Source organism: Excalfactoria chinensis, chromosome 4, assembly GCF_039878825.1.
Source record: "Excalfactoria chinensis isolate bCotChi1 chromosome 4, bCotChi1.hap2, whole genome shotgun sequence".
Taxonomy (NCBI): Eukaryota; Metazoa; Chordata; class Aves; order Galliformes; family Phasianidae; genus Excalfactoria; species Excalfactoria chinensis.
This window is the reverse complement of record NC_092828.1, coordinates 49,408,815-49,428,780: the sequence shown is the minus strand read 5'-3', so window position 1 is coordinate 49,428,780 and position 19,966 is coordinate 49,408,815. Positions and strand designations below refer to the sequence as shown.

Here is a 19,966-nt window from a genome sequence, read left to right as displayed (position 1 = left end):
ATGCAGCTGCAATTCAATTCCAAAATGGCCAGACATTCAACACCCTTCAGGCTTATCACAACTTGCTGACAAAGGCAGACTGAAGCTTCTGCACCTGTGACAAAAAGCTTGGGAGCTATTTGCGATAAATCAGTATCAGGCCTGTTCTGAGCACCTGTCTGTCCTTGACAGAGAAGCCTCCTGTACCTTCAGTAGCTATCATGATATCTAATGTGCATACAAGAAGTCACTTCAATCACATGACCATTAGAAAACACACCTGGAAACATATTCTGATTCAGAACAGGATGCCACCTCTGTACAAACACTCTTCAGTGATCTGATCCCGGTCCCCTCTGTGCACCCTGACCTGGCCCAAGGTGCAAGTGACTGAGCAAAGACAATGCAGAGCCTGAGAATGCAAGCGGGCTCCCAGTAACAGTGAGGGAGCTGGGAAAGAAAAATAACCTGAAACTTAGCCCAGCAGAGAGGAGTGCTTTGAAGTGAGATGGAAACCTGAGCAGGTCTAGGTGAGATAGACACACACACAGACTTCTGTTTCTTTCTTACAGTCATTCCTCTTAGATTTGACTTGCACCGCCACAAAATAAAAAGCCCTGGATCCACTTGCTTGTAGGTCACGGCAGACAGGAAGGACATGTACTCCATTGTAGTTCACTCGGCTGGGAGAAAGCACAATTAACACAAAGGAGACTGTCCATAGCTTGGTGTAAGGGTAAAGTGCCATGGATATGCAGGAAACATCTTGGTGCCTGGTCAGAAAGAACCAGGACCGCAGAGTTAATACTGGAGTTAATACTGCACGAGCAACCTCAACAGTGAAATCCACAAATGGTGGTTAGAGAAGACTGTGTTTCATATTCTCCTTGGCAAGAAACCAAGAGAAGAAAACAAGCCAGAAACTGTGCAAAAAAAGGCTGGCCCATGAACTTATGCAAGGCTTGTGGTCTGAGGACGGGACCCTCCTCCCTCCACACCAGGCCGAGTAAAAGTTCCTGCTTCTCTCTCAAGGTAAGCGTATGCCTCAGGGACCAAAATGAACTGGAAGGCACAGGCAGCCCAGAAGCAATTTCCTAAGCCATTAAAACAAGCTTGAGCCACCCAGGTTGGGCTGCTCAGCACAGGCTGAAGCAAGGGAGGCAAAGCAGGAGCCAAGGGGAAACAGCTCTCTCTGCTAGCCCCTGTCATCCACCTGCTCTTCTGCTTCTACTGTTCTAGGAATGGGTCTGGCCTAAACCAAAACTATTCCGAATCGAGGGATATTCACGTTATTGGTAAGCAGACAAGTTAGGTGTTTCTTAATGCTGCATGGAGAGAAAAAAGTGATGCAATACCGATTATTCCATTAAATATTAATTACAATACAGCTACTTTCAAGTTAGAACATTCTCCCTTAGATAAGTGAACTAAGCGAGGGAAGAACTGAAAGAGGTCCAAGGTTTTGTGCATACTTGTCATTTTCCAATTACATTAAACTGCCTTCTTCAGATCATGCATCGTTATCTCCGAAGATTAATTTTTACAAGAGTCAGGAGTTGAAGCTTAGGAAAAAGAAATAGTTCATGATTCACTCCCAAATCCTTTATTTTCTTCAAGAAGGCTGAAGAGGTGGCCCTAGAACTTCCAACAAACATCCTTGAAGCAGGCTATCTTTTCCTCCTACAAATCATAGTCCGCACACAAACAACACCAGTAGGCTTCCCAGGGTTAGGCATTTCTCGTCTCTCTTCTGCTTCAGCTTGTGAACCAAGCTCCACTAATGGTAGGGCAACACTGAGACAGAATTCTGCTGTTCAGCTTCAGAGCACTGAAATGCCTGCAAAGAAGTTTTACAGCAAAGAGCAATAAAGTCATTGCAAACTTTTCAGAAGGCAACCTTCAAACAAGCAAGCTCTGGCATTAGTTTTTACCACCGCAGAGAGTTCTTCAGACATTCCTTCATGCTGCGTCCGCAAGGCTGTTACCCTACACCACCTCCAGCCCAACCTGACACACTGCCTCCACCACCGAGGCCTTCAGCTCCAACAGCTCAGGAAAGGCTGCAGGAAAAAAGGATTTCTTTCCAGAGCGCTCCTCACGTCTGGTAACGTTTTACAGCTGGGTCAACCACAGCATGCAGCTCATCTCTCCACTGCAAGAAAATCCAGGATTTCCCTTCTTTATTTAGGAGGGGGGGGAAAGAAAAAAAGAAGAAGCTTTTGACATTTCAAGTTACACGCATATTATTTCATGTGACTTCTCGGAGCTCTCATTCCTGAGTTTCAGCAAGTTTTATCCTGCTTGGCAGTTTTATATGATTCCTTTCTTTCCCCTTCAATTAAGTAACAATCCATCAAAACCATCAAGTACATTTCCCCTTTTTCAGCAACGTTGATTGGATTCAAACTTTTCAACATCTCTTTTCTCACAAGGTCAAAGCTCTACGTTGTTGTAGTTTTCTTTTCTGGTGGGTTTTTTTCCCCAAGTCAGCCCTCCGCTGGGAAATTAATATTCAGCATGAACAATGAACTCCTCGCATGGCCTTTGAACCTCGCGGTTGCTAGGAGGCCTAAAGGAACCCTGGAGTACAGCACATTTAATAGCACGTATCAAGAGATTATTCAACAGTAAAAATGTGTGATTTTCTAAATTCCCTGCCTTTTTCTTTTCCCTCTCCTTATTTCCATCTGCCTTGATCTGTCAAACAATCTCTAAATTTCACACGCACTGCAACAGCATCCGCAGTCATTTTCTGTAATTATGGGCAGTTTGTTCCTAAAGTATTGAGAGCGTGACTGCTAGCCAGCAGTGCTGCTTCTTGTCAAATAAGCCTCAGACTGGTCCTTACTCAGCTCTGCTGAAAACGCTGCTTAAAGCCCAGGTGTGCTTCACCACTCCAGCATGAGCTCTGCACTTCCCCTATGAACAAGGTTCTCCACATAGATTGCCCTTCCTCCTCCAAGAAAGCACCATAGCGTTGGCTGCAACACCACTGCTCGGTATTTCAGTGCTGCTGAAAGAAACATACCTGTACGTTCCCCATGCCCAGCTCAGACACACTTGGTTAGTAGTGTAACCAGCTTCTTAGCATCTTACTGAAGGCTCTTTTCTACTGCTTTCCTACCAAGAGTAACTGAGGCAAAAAAAAAACAAGGCTTCTTTCCCACCCTCCACCCCCACCTCAAACAATGCAGCATTTAATTAAAAGAAAACCACAACAATACTAATGGTGATGAGGTTAAATGGTTGGATAAACAGATCTCAGCCCTCTGAAAAGCCCTGTGCTTCAAACAGTGCCATGTGTTTAGATACAGTGGCCATTCCTCCCAAAACTAATATTTGTCAAGGCAGTGGACTACGATTCTTTAAAAATAAATGAGTGTGGAAACCATCCATCAAGAGAGAACAATTGCATTTCCAGCTCGAAGCCAACCGGGTACTGACTTCAATTTTCAGCATAGCATTCCTCTAACAACTCGAGCAGGTTGCTCAAACTAAATGTGACATTCATCCTTCTTCAATTGTTGCACTTTAAATCGACGCGCCGGATAAACACAGTACTCAGGGGGTCCGGAGATTCATTTTAGGGTGGATTTCATACCCACAGGCCCCTAAAAACACAGCTATCAGCCAGAGAACGCTGGGTGACACATCTCATTCTGAGGATCGCTCGTGCTCAAACACCTACGTGGATTGAGGCAACCTTGCCAAGATAAAGCTTTTACAGAGCCAAAGTGTTTCCCTGAAGAATTAAAAACAAGCAAAACCCACACCACTTGGCACACGTGAGCGCCTTCTCTTTTAAATACGGGTTTCCAGCCTCGAAGTACTGACTTGCACAGAACCAACACAGCTCCCTATCTCTGCATCCACACAGAACAACAAAAATCTTCACCGCACACTCAGGTTTGGCTCTCCAGCTGCCTGCAGAACCTGCAGCGCCAACACAACAAACAACCCCCTCCCAACAACCGCTCTCCTTTTCTTCAGCTGCTCAGGCATAAATTACACTTGTCATTTCCTCCCGATCTGTGGCTTCTCAGGAAAGAGGGAAAAAAATCAGAAGGGCTACTGCCAAAATGGCACAGTTCTCTCGCGCGGGCAGATTTTGCAGTGAAATGCATGTTCTTCCCCTTCTGCCTGGAGGTTAACGAAAGAGCGGTCACACAGCATTTTCAAACCATGAGAACCAAGGAGAGACGTTTATTAGAGACAGAGAGAGCAAAGCGAGCGTGTAACTGACAGCCACAATCTTTGGCTCAACCTTTGCAGCAGAAATTGGGGGGGGGGGGGGGGGGGGGGGCAGAGGGGAGGATTGGAAACATTTTCAGTAATGCATGAAAAATACCTTCGTTTTCTCTCTCTCCCTCTTTCTCTCCTTTAAAGGAATCCGCCTACTCAACCTAAATCGAGCCTCAGAGGGAAAACGAGCCTTCGTGATAAACTAGGATTTGATGCAGTGGGAACGAAACGTTATGTCCGAGCATCACAATAAACAGGCAGCAGAACAACAAAGGAGGTTTCCAGGATTTTCTGCCCCCGTCCCCCTCCCCATCAGCGTTTTCCCCAGTCTTCCTTCTGCTGTTTATGAAACGTCTGAATCCCGAGCCCATGCGGATGCTTTTCGGGATGAAGCAGCTTCCATTAACGCTACCGAGCCTTTCCGACATCGCAGCGGCGCTCCAGCCGAGGCCGAGCCTCTCCCGATGCCCGCCTTTCCCCGGGTCGGTTTTTGTTCGGTGCGTGCCCCCCCTTCCCCACGCACAAACACATTGGTGCAGTGCCCATTATTTCCCTACGGCCTCCCCTGATGGTGACTGCCAGGGGAACATAGGCGCACGTGTGCGCTGCCCGCATAGGCGGCTCTGCTCCCCTTCTGCACCTCGGCTACCAAACGGAAACGTGTTTACAGTCATTCGCACCGGAGCAGAAACGCGCAGCCGGAGCCCGGCTAGGTGTTAGCGGGCGGCTGGACCAGCCGATCTCAGAGGTCTCTTCCAACCCTCACGGTTCTATGTCCGTACGAGGGGCAGGCTGGCCGTACAGGTGACCCTTTTCCCTCGGCGGGCAGACAAACGCGGCAGAGCGCTGGGCTACAGCGGGGCCAGCTGCATTACAAGCGTAACGTGCGGCAGCAGATTCTCAGCACATGCTCCCAGCACAAAAGGAGCAAAGGGCTCCACGCTCCGCTCGTCTCCGCCTGCCCTTCCGCGGCGCTGAGACGTGACCGTTCCCCCCTGCCTTATTTCACTCCGCTAATAGATTTTAAACACCATATTGCGAGGGCCTGCCCGTGAATCTTGCCGAGGTACAAAATGGTGGATGTACGCTATTTTTTTTTTGCATTATTCATAGCAAGTTAGGCTCCTCGCAGCCGCACGCCCGCACCCCGCAGCCCCGCCGGCGGTGCTACCAACCTGATGTCATGTAGCCCCGCGACGCCTGCGAGATGAAAGCCGGCGGGAAGTGTTTGTGCAGCCGGTAGTCCTTCTCGCTGCGGGACCGCATGCGGTCGGAGGCCCGGTCGGAGAAGTCGGAGCTAGGCCAGGCCCGCCGCAAGGTCGTGCTCCGCGTCTTCTTCATGCTGAGGATGCCCGAGCGGTGCCCCCCGCAGCAGCGCAGCACGGGCCGGGCCTCGCGGCGCTCCCGTCAGCCCAGCGCCGGCGCCGCCGGGGCGCAGCCTGCGCCCATGGTGCCGCTGCCTGCTCTAGGGCGCGGGCGGCACGGCCCGGCCGCTCTTTTTTTCCCTCTCCCCCTCGAATGATCCAATTTTACACACGTCCCACAATGCATTACACTTCATTTGCAATCAGTCCGGCTTACAGCTTCCAGATTCGTGAGGAGGAAAGGCACATTATGTGGCTTCTCAGGAAAAAAAAAAAAAAAAAAAAAAGGGAAAAAAAAAAAAAAAAACGGAAAAAAAGAAAGGGAAAAAAAGAGGAGGGGGGAGATCTGCAGCGTGAACGCTCCGGGATCCCAAACAATAGCCCGATTCAGCCTAGCCGTGCTTAGCCAACTGTGAGCCGCCACACAAAAGACCCAAACAAACGAGGAAAAGCCCACGGCCGCCGGTTGTGACCCGAATCGCTGCGCGCCCGGCGCTGGGGAGAGGCGGCGGCGGCTCCCGGCACGGTGGGAGGAGGAGAAGGAGATGGAGGAGGGGAAAGAGCAGGAGGAGGGGAAGGAGGAGCGAGCGCCTCGCCCGGCCGCGGGGCCGGCGGAAGCACCGCGACCCCCCCGGCCACCCTTCAGGCCCCAGCGGCCGGCAGCGGCCCGCGGCCTCCCCCTTCCGCGGCGGCGGCTGCCCCCCTCCGCACCGCTGCCCAGGGCTCTACAGCCGCCAGCCCCGCGCTAGGAGCGGGGGGCGATGCCGCTGGCCGAGCCGCCACCCGTGCTCATGGCAGCCCCGGCCCGGCGCGCTGGTCCCGCTGGGCTCCGCGCTCCCCGGGACCCGCAGGCATCTCGCAGGCATTTACATACAAAGCCCCGTGCGCTGCGGGTGGTCCGGCCCCCTCGCTGTCGCCCTCCTCTTCCTTCCCTCTTTCCCCCCTGTCCAGCCCTGGGCACCCCACGCGAGGCAGCAGGGGCAGCGCTCCCGTGCCCAGCACCCGGCCGCAGCACACATGGGTTGCCGTCCCCCGGGCGTCCCTGCGTGGAGTCAGCGCGCTCCAGGCTCTCCTCAGAGCCTACTCAGAGCCCGGTGGAGGACACACACAGAAGGGCGTTTGGAAACGGGGCCACCGGGATGTGCGTGGCTCCTGCATCTCGACCCGCTGGTGCGTGTGCCTGGCACCATGTTTAAGCAGTGTGGCCCTGACCTGCAATGGAGCAAGGTTTGGGGCCCGAAACTGCGCTGAGGGACTCGGTTCCTTGGGTGCACATGGAATCAGGCAAAGCTGCAGCGTTATCTGTGAAGGAAACTCCAATGCAGGGATGTTAAGATGCTGCCTGAGCTCAGCTAATAAATCACTTGTGCTTACTTCTTATTGTTATTTTTAAAACATAATTAATGAACGCTCCTTCCCACGGGGTTTGGTCTCATTTCTAAAAGCATGGAAAAATCAGAGGTCTGTAATTTGGACAGCAATTGAACGCTTTCAGTAGTGTCACAATACGGAAAAGATGACGGCGAGTGACTAGGACATCAAAGCAAACAGGCCTGGAGACACACTCCCATCTTGGCCATGGCCATAAAGCCTTGGGTTCATCCCCCATCCTCCACCTCATGGGCCCTGCTCTGCCTCTGGACAGACAACGCACCAAAGAGTCATTCACAGTTCCATTTGCTGCCACCCTGTTCACACAGTATTGAAATGATGCGAACGAAACCCAGCAAGAAATCAAACACGATTGGGCCCTTGTTCATTCATTCTCATTTCCTTCCAACAGTGTGAAAAACCAGGGAGGGCTACATGTTTCCATTGATGTCCGTATACTGGGAGAAACGCAAAGAAGTAAGATGAGCAAAAAAACTGGTCCAGATCATCACTAATGAAAATATATTTTCCATCGTGCAACTTACTCATCTAGCAATTTACTCATCAGCCTACGCAAGGCTTATAATAGAACATCTTCATCCTCAGACTCTAAGAAAAAAACCTAAGGAGAACTTCTAGAATCACTCAACTTTCCGATTAGACAGATCTGGATAGGTTGGTTAGCACAACCTAACTAAGTCAACCCCCCCAAGCCTACCCATTTCACTGGATGTAAAAGGAAATGAAATCCTACCCAGGAGCATGAACTCCCACTGTCTGAAAGTTGAGCAAATGACGGCCATGATGTACAGGAAGTGGCTGAAGGCAGCCTTTAGCTGGCCAGCTGACTTTAACCTACGTCTGAACTAAACTCAACCTTTCTTCTAGTCTAGACGCAGCCCTAGATATCATTCTGTTCCATTAAAAAAGACATGGGAAAAAGATGCATTATGTGAGGAGTGAGACAAATAGGAATAAGCAATGAGGAGGAAAAATGAGGTCAAGAAGTAGAAAGACAGAACAAAGCAGGGTTGGGGGAGCGACAAACAAGACCACAGTGATCCTGACACTGTCTTTCTGTGCAATTATTCTAAACTAAAAACACGAGTCTAGTTTTAGGGCTAGTTGAACGAGTAAGAGAGCAGGGGACAGCTCTATCACAGAGCTGTGCCCCACTGCAGCCACCAGGGAAAAACACATCTCAGTGCTTTTCTAGCAATTTGCCGTACACTGATGAACCAGTGACAGAGCATAGGAATGGTCTGAGTAGTTTGAACTGATTTACATTGTACACTTGTAGGAATGGTCACAAGAGCAGTACAGTGTATGCAATTTACGTACCATGTCCTCTACACATTGACTGTAAGAGTCAGGCTGGTTTTGGGATGGTTAACAGGATGAGGCTCCATTGTGTGTGACAATTCTGAACAAGTCATATTTTGCTCCCATGACTACAAAAAGTTTTTTTTCATATTCAAGTTGGAGGCAGGGGGAAGAAGTAAGCAATCCACCTAGCAAAGCCCACCTTCCCTTCTCAAGTGTAGGGAGGTACATTTAAAACCATATTGGAAGCATCCTCTCAGTCCTGAGACATTACAGCAATGGTCAGCTAAAGCTAAAGCTTCTTCTACTCCATCTTTTCAGGTTTCAGCTGCAAGTTTTCTTGACATGGTGTCTGAAAGAGTTCTTTGCTTTGAAGAGAAGAATTCAGAGCAAGTTTCCTCCTGTTTTTGCATTGTTTGAAGTCGAGTTTTGTTACTGGGATGAATCAAATATATAATTAAAGACCACGTTTAAATTTTGGCTGTTTTCTTTGGAAAAAGAGCTAGAATTGTGAGTATAACTGATTTTTTTGCTTCAATGACCAAACTGAAATGGAGTAATTTCCTTCATAGGAATCAAAAGCTAAAATTTTAGGGCTTTGGGGAAAAAAAAAGAACATTACATTGTTAGGCATTTCAAATTAGTGTAGGTTGTTGTTGTTTTTAATAGAAGAAAATAAACACGTGGACTCATACAGAGTTATGTTAGAGCAAGGTAGGGAAAGAAGAGCTTCCAGCTACAAGCAACTCTCCTGTTTGGAATGACACGGTATTCTTATAAGCACAGTTTGCAACAAATACAAAATTGCTGATCAATCGGATGGTTCCAACAGGTAGGGAGGGGACTTTTGATTCTGTTTGGCTGAAACAGTTGTGCAGTTCTGCTGTAATTTACACATTCTTTTGCCTGCCCGTGGCATACTGGTAAAGTTCTGTCTAATTCTAGAACATGTCACTCAGTGCCACATCTACCCTTTTCTGGAACACCTCTAGGGATGGTGATTCCACCACATCCCAGGACAGTACTGGTATTTAATGTCCAGCAGGTACCTTCTTGAATTACTGAAGAGGTGAAACTAGATTAAATAGACCCATAGATCATAGACACCTTAGGGAAAAATGAACATCCCACCTCTCTGTTCGCCTAACAGTTTCCAATCAGCAACTTAAGAGTAGCCATTCCAAAGGCACTGGTTGAACATTATGAATTTCATGAAAAGAGGTCTAGGTAAGCTTAAGACACCATAAAGGATTCTTACAGGTTCAAGCTTTTCATCACAACCCTACTTCAGCCAACATTCATCACTGAGAGCCTGAGGGCTTTTGGAGAAGCAATAGAAAATGTTAGTTTCAGAAAAGCTTCTATGTTATCTCTTAAAAGTGAAAAAAAATACCAAATATTACTTCAGATATCTACCACTTTTGATCTTCATAAGCACTAACTTGGTACTAAGCAGGTCTATTCCCATCTTGTTGATGGAAAAAGGCAAAAAGAAAAGGACACAAGGGGCCCAAAACAGCATAGGAAATCAGTGACAAAAACACTGCTAAACAACCACAGATCCCAGCTTCACTTTCATAAGCTTACTTTTCCACTGTTGAAAAGTAATAATTATATTTGGTAACTATTAATGATTACATATGGTTGCCAATCGTATCCTGGGCTATGCCAAGCATATTCTGAGCTGCATGAAGAGAAGTGTGACCAGCAAGTCAAGGGAAGTGATTCTGCTCCTCTACTTTGCTCTTGTGAGACCCCACCTGGAGTTACTGTGTCCAGTTCTGGGGCTGCCAACACAAGAAGGACATGGAGCTGCTGGAGCAGGTCCAGAGTAGGGCCAGAAAGATGATCAGAGGGCTGGAGCACAGCCCCTATGGAGACAAGCTGAGAGCTTTTCAGCCTGGAGAAGAGAAGGCTCCATAAGAACCTTATAGCAGCCTTCCAGTACCTGAAGGGGCCTACAGGAATGCTGAGGAGAGACTTTTTATATGGGCATGTAGCGGCAGGATGAGCGGACATGGCTTTAAACTAGAAGAGAGTAGATTTAGAGTAGATATTAGGAAGAAATTCTTTACTGTGAGGGTGGCGAGACACTTGAACAGGCTGACCAGCAAGGTTGTGGATGCCCCCTCCCTGGAAGCATTCAAGGCCAGGCTGGATGGGGCTTTGAGCAACCTTGTCTAGAGGGAGGTGTCCCTGTCTATAGCAGGGGGTTGGAGCAAGATGATCTTAAAGGTGCCTTCTAGCCCAAACCATTCTATATACCTACAATTCTATAATGTGGAAAAATACTATATGTTATGAGCTCTATGTATGTGTGTGTGAGTGTACATGATAATTGCTCTCATGTAATCTGGTATTTCAAGTTTCAGTCAGGGCAGCATTTCTTCTCCCCCCCCCGTGGCAAGCAGGTTTCTGTAGGGGAGAGGTGCAGTCTTCACAGCAGGGGAGGCTGCTGCTGCCACAACAGCTTGACTGGCCTGGGGACCAACTGCATGAAGTTTTCAACCAGAGCAAGCACTGACATAAAAATGTCAAAACAGATGAAATAGGACACACAGGGAGGAAAGTGGTGCCCCTCTTTGCTAAGAGGACTGCGTGCTTCCCCTGTAAAATCATCACCTCAGCCTATGCGTTCGAGGCCAGTTTCTCCCTTATCCAGCACATCAGTAGGAAAAACCTCTGTAAGCTTTTTAAACTTCAACTTTTTAATATAGGAGATGGGGTGCTGCAAGATGCTGGGAAGGAAATGCAGGACATAAGAAAGTGGGAGAAATGAATGAATGAGTAAATAAATAATAAAAGAGGAGAAGAAAAGTCTGTAGTGCAAGCAGATGAAAAGCAGTAAAAAGAAAGAATGGGAAGAAGGCTTAATGAGAGTGGAGGTGGAAAATATGAAATTAAGAACTGGAGAAAAACACTGAACCGAGGTTTAACATCATAGGCCTTGGCAATAGGCTGTGACTGATATGGTTTTTGTTAAGAGGTATAGCTCTGCACAATGACCTCCCTGAGAAAAGATACAACCTGCATGGCTTAATATTAATATATCCATGAAGGGGAAAAACAGCTGGCTGTATAACTGACCCCACTTTCATTCATGGCTCGATATAATCAGATGTGCCACTTGCATGGAAACAGGCCAGAACTTGGTCTCTGAATAAGATGCTTTTGAGACACCCCTTTCTGGCAGCAGTCTGCAACTGTCTTTGGCTCTGCAAGGTATTTGCTACCCCTGCTCAGCCTTTGTAAGCAGATACTCAGGCAGAAAGCTCACAGTGCAGCATATCCTGGCCTCTTCAAGGTCAGGCTGATGTGGCCCTGAGCAGCATAGTCTAGTGGTTGGTGATCCTGCCCGTGGCAGGGCTGATGAAACTAGATGATCATTATGGTCCTTTTCAACCCAGGCCATTCTATGATTCATTCTAAGATCCCTTTTCCTGGCAGCTCTCAGACTTCCCCCACTAATGCTTTCATCTCGTCACCTCTCAGCAGCACTAGTTGTTACACATGCAAGAGAAGCCCAGTACTCGCCTGTGCTTGTGGCCCAGCTCCCAAAACGAGGCAGCCCCTCTAGGTGGGTCTCTGGGACTGAAGAAGGGGCTGACTCTGACTTCTGGAACCAGGACTTCTGGGAAACTCTGCCAAAAGCAGAGAGAAAGATCACCGAGTCAAAGGTGTGACAGAAAGAGCTTCAAATGTAGAAAAGGAAAATTTTTCAGAGCTTATCACAAGCAAGTCTTCAGTCTCACTCCAGAATGCTATCAGGTTGTGTTATACTGGCATAGTAATCCTGGCTTAATTACAGCACCTCTTAAACCAGTTTCGGATCATATTTCTCTCACTGTTATGTTTCGGGAATGCGTGATGACAGGAATGCAGTGCTGCTGCTGCACACATGCTGTAGTTCTCCGATTCATTTTTCTGTGTGCTGCCTTATACACTGTGGTATTTATTTTAACGTGCATGACTTTTTAGAAAAACCTGCCTCTGTTATGAGAAGAAAGACTGCCCTGTATTTTTTTCAGCCCAGACCTTTCTGATTGCATTTGTGCTCCCTCTGCCTTGGAGATAATTGATGCAGAGGGCTGTGAATCTGGGTACCCGAGTGTTTTGAGATTGTCCTTACCAGTGTCAGATACCAAGACTAACCCGACTGCAACACAGACTGCAAGATCCAGCCTTCGCCTCACCACACACCTCTCCTCTTCTATTATCCTCATCAGGTTACCTGAAGTGGATGGAAGATGGTCTGGAACTGCACAACATACAGAACTGGAGACAGAGGGAAGCCATGAATAGCGTAAGGACTTCCAAACAGCCAAGCATTGCTTAGACCCCACACATATAATAGAATTCAAAACCTCAGAGAAGTAGAGCTACAGCAGCCCAGTTCATTCATCGGCTGCTCTTACAAAGGATATAGAAGCAAAAGATTTGCTAAAAATGTTGACCTCAACTTTCTTGTTTTCCACTGGTGTCACATGTCATTAGTACTCTGGTATTTAAGTAACCTACTGATATATGGGGGCCAGCTGGATGGTGTTAGAAAAACAGCCTATCCTTCTAGACTGGTAGTTTGAAACAGAGAGCAAGAAGTAAGCATCTAGTGTAGAACTCACCAGCAGTAAAAGCCATTATCGATCATATTTTTAAAGCCTAATTACACATCTCTTCCCATTCCTCCCTAAGCCTGTGTTTCTGCTGCATGCTTGCAGAAGAGTTCACGCGACCGTACCATTACAAGCAAGCCCTGGGCTCTGATGAGGCTCCTCTGTGCTACTGCAACACAAAGCACCAGCAGGTTCTGCATGTCAGGTAGGCACCCGTAAAGGAAAAATCTACTGAGAAAGAAGACAATGCCCTTGGCTATAGCAAGTGGACATTGCTTTACTCATTGCATGGCTGTGATTTAACCATACTTCAGTTTTAAATTTCAGGTCCTTGTCTGTAAGGATCATTTATCACATATTAAACAAAAAAGCCGCAACTATCTTTGCAAAAGGGGCAATGCACATATTTGACAGCCTTCAAAACCAAAGGAGCATACCATGGGAACTAAATCCCAGCAGCTGCTCTAGCTCCACAGAGCATTTGCTGAACAACCCGGCACTAAGCTCCCTCTAAAAATTCTTGCTTATACAGCTGTGCCATATAGCAAGCCTATTTATATATATATATAATATATATATATTGTGTATAACAGGCAGAGATCTTTAAAGCCTTAGAAAAGTTGGGAAGCCTGAATATAGAGTACCCCTCCCTTTGTAAACAACCTCTTGTCATGAATTCACTTCCACGCATGCATGAAGTTCTGCCTATATCAAATAGGCTTTCAAAATAGAGGTTTAGCACTGAAAATGTATGGTTCCCACTCAACAGTTTGAAGAGAACACAAGCAAGACAAGCTCCCAATAGTGAAAAAGCACTGATTCATCGCTTCACAGCAGAGTTATTTAACTACTTCTTGGGTATTTTATTATAGTCTTAGATTCAGAGGCTGTCTTGGCATAAACCAGTATTTGGGCAGCGGAAAAAATCTGGAGAGAAGCCATAAACACAGACAGAAATTAGGTGACTCAACACATGCCTGACCAAAAGGCAACACAAAGCTCTCAGCCTGAACACTCTCTGGACCAGACCACTGCAGTGCAGTGATGTCCCCATGGAGGCAGCACTTTACTTGCTGGTTTTCAGTGGGATGCTGGAGCAGCCCTGTTCTCCACTGCAGGGACAGCTGCCCTGCCCTGCTGCTGGTCACTGCGGCTTGTCCCCTCTGCTTAGCTTTGGAAGCACCAGCCAGAGGAAGCTTTGCTACTTTATCTATATATACTGCTGGGTGGCTGTTGGTTGCTTTATTGTTCATTTGTCTGTTTTTAGACACGAAGAGGGACCTGCTTCCAACAGAGCACTGTTATCTCGCAGATTTTCAGAAGGTCAATACAAGATCTTACCTCCTCCATGTGCTAAGCAGAAGGAAGCAGCACCCAAAGTCTCAGCTTAGAGAAATGCTTATAACATAGCACTTCAGTGTCATGCTGGATATAAGAGCAGTCTCTGCTGTGAATTTTCCAACTTACGACCTTCCTACCAAAGTCAAGGCTGAGAACAAGTGAAACATGTAGATGTTACAAAGAAAATGAATCATATTGCGAAGGAATATCACCATAGTAAGTTGAGAAATTAAGAAAAATAAACTAAAATCTCATCAGAAAACAAAACAAAAAACAATCCCCAATCTCCACACTAGCTCTGAAAAGCGTACTCCTCACTCCCACCACAAAAGAGTACTTACATCCTTTAAAGCACGTGAATGGCACTAGCATAGGATAAGGTTTCTTTCAAAATGCTTTTCATATTATAATGACTTTTTGTGAGGCACAGAAAACCACTTATACTTAATATTTCTGGATATCTAAAAAGATCTTTTTCGAAAGAAACAAGCATCTTAAGTGAGATAATTTACACGAAAGGGATACATTTCTTAGCATTAGAATTCTACTGAGTAGAACTACGTGCAAAATGAAGAGCTGGAAAGTCTTAGGCTTCATTAAAACTGATCACTATTGAGCTGAACTCAATACTTTCCAAACCAACTGCAGTAAATCCTGTTAGTTATGGCACTCATTGCAGCAGCTCCAGTAGGGAGTCACTGTGTTTCCATACATAAAAATTGCAAGCACTCCTTACCCCAGCTGTCCCTGAAATCACCCAATACTCAGCCAAGCAGTTCCTGGTTTCTAAAAGAAAGCAGAAGAACCTCCACAAACAAGCAAGCAGGGACTTGCCCGTGCTTTGTTTCTTGACCAGGTTGATGTTTGGGAACCTTTCCATCGCCCAGGCAGTGTAAGGTAGGTCAGGCAATCTTCTGGTAGATTTCATATTTGCCAGTGTGATGCTAATGCCAAATCCTCTTTTTTATCTTACCTCCCCTCAAGGATGGATCTTGTTATTATCCCAGCTGACAGATCCGACTCAAAATAAATACAGACATCAAGGACTGAAACAATGACAGACTATCCAAGAAGGCATTTAGGGGCCCTCAGCTGTCCAAGGAGTAAAAAGTTATAAAAGCAAGTACTTCTTATCGCCCACACCCCTGTGTCATTGCTGTAGTACTTAAGAGAACACAGAACCTATGGATTTCTACCCACCACATAGTAATTACTGAAATAACAAAGAAGAGGAAAAAAGTTTTTCCAAAGCCTGATGCTATTACTGAACTGCCAATGAAAAAACTCCCACTAACACCCCTTAAGTCTATCCTCCTGCACTCCTAATCTGAACACAAAAGGTTGGGTTTAACCCCCCCACCCCGAGATTAAAACCGCCTGCAGTTTGCTGCTGCAGGCCAGCAATGACAATACTTTAAATCCTTGGCTACTTGCTTCATGAAGATGCAGCCTACAGACAGTCCCCCAAAGTTCTTTGAAATGATAAATACAAAGCAGGAGGAGGTCATAAAGAAAATATTCTTTATAAAAGGAACAGATATCATATGCAGGCTTTTCAAATATACTTCTCAGTTGCTTTGCTTTCAGTTCCATGTTCTCAATTCTGCATTGTCTGAAGCTTTGGAAATAAAATTCAGAAATGAAATGAAACATACAAATTAGTGCTGATCACTGCTGTCAATATGTGCATGTATTACCTTTTTAGCATTCATAAATCTCTCAAATGTAAATTGTATCCTACTCCTTATCTAGAAAGACTAATTATTTACCTAATAAATGGTCCTTGGGGCAATTATCAAAAGCCTGGCCACTTAAAAGTAACATATAAGTTTTATCACATAATCTTCTGTAGCATCTACCAATCACTTCAATGCAAGCCAGCCTGGTTCCCTGTTGCACTGGAAATCCAACTGCCTCTGTGCCAAGAGCCTTCCAACGCACACAAAAGGAATGAGGATTGAGAGAGCTGTTTTATCCTCTCTTATCCCGTAAACTAACAATTCTCTGCTGCAATTTCTCTCAACAAATGCAGGTAATTATGTAGGAGGATGAGATTTCCAAGGTAAGAGAAAAAGACCTGAAGTTTAGCAACCTAGCCAAGAAATACTGCCAGCTTAAACTACAAGAGAGTTACTTGCAGGGACGGGCAGAAGGCAAACCAAAATGGTGTCCTGGCACCAAGCTGGAGGTGATGGACAAAGCGTGGATTGTTGGTAGGTGGCCCAGTTCTCCTGTCTACCTGCATACCCTGGAGGTAAGCAGGATGGCAGGAGATTTATTTCAGGCCCCTCAGCTAGCCCAGGCACATGATATGTCTCCCCTTCTCCATCTGGGCATGTTAATCTCAAAATAATTGAAAAATGAGCTCTACGTTCACTTGGGGAACGTTTGCTTTGCTTATCTTGTAAGGCCTCACAAACCCTGTTCATATTAGCTCCTGGCTAGCTGCTTCACCAGACAAACTGAGAAACATCACTGTCCAGATTCACAGACTGTGTAAGTGAGGAGGAAGGTAAGTGGCTGTCACAGCAACAGCAGCAGTCTGAGGAACACTTGATTTCACTCTCAGGAAAGGTGCCAAGACTTAACAAAACCCTTAATAAGATGAAGCGGTTAATGGAAGCAAACACTCCGGCCAGCAGCCAATGCACAGTTAAACCACTGGTAACCCTGAAAAGCTGGGCTGATGAAGTTTGAAGTTATTCAAGCTGTTTCATGTTGATTTGTTTGCAACCTAACACAATCCAGCCTACAGAAACAGCCATCACTCGGCCTGCCTGTGTGTTTGGTGAGCTGCCTTCCTCTGCTTCTAGACATGAGTGGTTTATAGGCACTTACCCATGTTCCAAATAAGAAATGTTTCAGAAAATAGTGAAGGGTGATAGTGAGCTCTGGAACATGGATTTGGTGAGGTGGGATGAAGGAAGCAACACTCTCAGCCGCACGCCGTGCTGCACATAGGCTACAGCAAGGTGTGCAGCAAACAATGTATCACTAGATGAACCCGGCTGGGTCACTACTTCATTGTTAGAGGATATCTCCTATCTCCCTAGGAGTCAGGAGAAACAATTCATAAGCACAGTTCTTTCAGGCTTGCCATGACTCACACTGCTCGCAGTATGAACGAAAACCTTTGCAAGAGCAAAATAAACATTCGCTATGAAACAAAACCGCTAGTACTCACCGTCCTCAATTAAAGCAATCAACTACTCATTTGATTCAAAATAATTTTGATGGTTTCAATATTTAGGAAAAAAGCAAACAAACACATATTTCTAATGGGTAGCCCTTTTTGATTTCTCCACATTGTTCATGATGTACATGTTAGTAACATTATAGTTGTTTTTCTCAGAATCCTATTTCATCCACAACTCATTTAAATTTGTAGCATTACTTCTCATTCCAGTGCTACCACCTAGATACATTTTCAAACATATTTTACTTTTCAAAGGACAAAGAAATCCAAACAGCAACCGTGGCCTCTGAGCACACGGCTGCAATAATGCGGAATGTCCTTTCAACAAGATGAGATGTTGAGCAGGCCACTTCAAAAGTGATAAGACCTTGATTCAGAAGGTGCCGGAACAGATTCCTATTTATCTGTGCCACTTCAGAAGACTACACTCTGCCTTGATTGCTCAGTCTTGAAAGTTAGTGTGAAACCTGCTGATTTGAGAACAGACTGAGAAAGGACTTGGCCAGAAACACAAATCTCACCATGCCCACCTTCTAATAGCAGCATCGCACCGCCCCTAGAATGATCAGGTAAGTAACCCAGACCTTCTAGGTCACAGCATCACGTTTAAGAGAAGAAATGCGTCCTCACCAATGGTGACACATTCCAGTGGTGAAAAAGTAGAACATTCAGAAATTCAGATACTTTCTTTGATGTTATAAGGGGGGGAAAAGGACATTGAATACCACGTGGAGTGGAAGGGACTGCGCCAGTTCTTTCTGAAACAGTGTATAGCTTTAGTGCCAGTTATGGAGATGTATCTAGAAACATGAATACAAATTATTACAAGTACTATGAGTAGGGATATCTTCCAAGGGATGGAGGCCGCTTATTGGGTACTGAATGTCCCTAGAGAAACTGAATTCTGTTTAGCCACCATTGAAGCTCTCCCAGCACAAGCCTGGGTGCCATATTTGCAGGAAAAGGTAATTACTGTCTTTAGATTAAAAACAAACAAGTCCAGCAACAAAATAATTGTTCTGACAAACTAAGTCATGCTTATAATGCATGCCTTCATGGTTTGCTCAGCTTTCTTAGAAGTCATTTTCTTTTGGATACCATGAATCCTGTGTCCAGGAATGAACCCCAGTCACCTGCTGTTTCCATGGATGACAGTAACAACTGAATTATCTGTAAATGGCAGGCTGAGCTCTCCATGATACACTTTGTATTTGAAAAGCAGACAACAAAAACAATGTCGAAGAGAGAAGCAGATGGCCAGTGAGTTATCACTCTGGGTCTGATGACTTATGTGGGCTGAACTTGTTTATTTACTTACATATTTGCAAAAAAGAAGTGTTCCTTATGTTGGCAGCAGCTCTGAATGTGGTCCCGAGGCAGCCGCAGCTATGCAGAACACACCACTGCCCACACACAACATCAAGGGATTAAGCATATACCCTCAAATCGCTGCATGTTCTCCTACAATGACAAAAGTCACTGTTGACCCCTCTCCTGGGGCCAAGGAGATAAGCAACAAGGATTTCTACTGCTGGAGCTCAAGAACGGGTTAACAGGAACCCACAGTATTCCTGCTGGAGGCAGGACAGAAGGAGGCCAGTCACCACAGGGCAGGGGAGTGAGTGGAGGCAGTGATGGCTGACTGCGGCCTCCTGCCAACCAGGAGCTGTTACCTCTGCCTTCCAACCACCAGCAGCATCCCCATGGAGGGGGCCGCCAGCCCTTACTGGCTGTGCTAGGAGATGAGCATCTGAGGCATTAAGATGAACACCTTCTTGTCATGTTAAAGCTGTTGTCAGTGGGCAAGCATGTGCATGCCATGACATTGCTTCTTGGTCACCAAAGCTTTGCAATAAACATTTCTAGGCTATCCTTGACTAAACTGTTAATGCAAACCCCACACTAATTCGGTGCGATGCATGATGAAACTGCCATCAGATGGGTGTGAAGCACAAAGCACAGCTTGTGTGTCAGCAAACCCTGTCACATGGGCCATGCTGGGAAAATACGGATCCTTCTTAGGTCACCTCACTCCTTCAGAATTGTTCTCTTTACCTTCTCTCCGACTGCTCTTATTACCTCCTAGGCACATAACAAACAATTATACATATATATGTACTTCAGTGATAAATTAGCTGCTGACATTATGGAAAGAAATGCCACTGTGCACCATTTAGCTCACTGAAAAACAGCAGAAAGTACCTTCTGTCCACAGCAACACTAACACCATGGCCCTATATGCAGTTAGCAACCAACACTATTATTGTAAAGTGATAAATAGGTATCTATCACCTGCCAAGCCTGGGAATGCAGCAGCTGGGGCACGAAGCTGGCAGCAGCGCAGGTGGGAAGCTGGGCCGCGGGCACTTGCAACTTCCATAGAGGCCTGATGCAGGCAGCCCTGTGTCCTGCACAACACCCATCCTGCCTCCAGCACTGAGCGCCGGGCCCCAGCTCGCCACCCACCTCACCATGTGGGAGGTGTTACGCAGGGAGACTCATGAACACCATCTGCTCAGCTGTGGATCTGACTTTTT

General features: G+C 46.2%; 1 protein-coding gene across 3 annotated transcripts in view; it reads right to left on the bottom strand.

Annotated features, from left to right (window-relative positions):
• STOX2 (storkhead box 2) overlaps positions 1-19,966 on the bottom strand; it is a 126,312-nt gene that overhangs the window by 57,444 nt on the left and 48,902 nt on the right. The window contains exon 1 of one of the 3 annotated variants that reach the window (XM_072334744.1): positions 5,397-6,283. The exons of 1 other annotated variant lie outside the window; for it this stretch is intronic. In XM_072334744.1, the coding sequence (XP_072190845.1) occupies positions 5,397-5,562 (166 nt within the window). In that variant the 5' untranslated portion in view covers positions 5,563-6,283. Of the gene's footprint in view, positions 1-5,396; positions 6,284-19,966 lie in introns of those variants that run through there. One more of the 3 variants, XM_072334747.1, reaches the window with a different exon arrangement.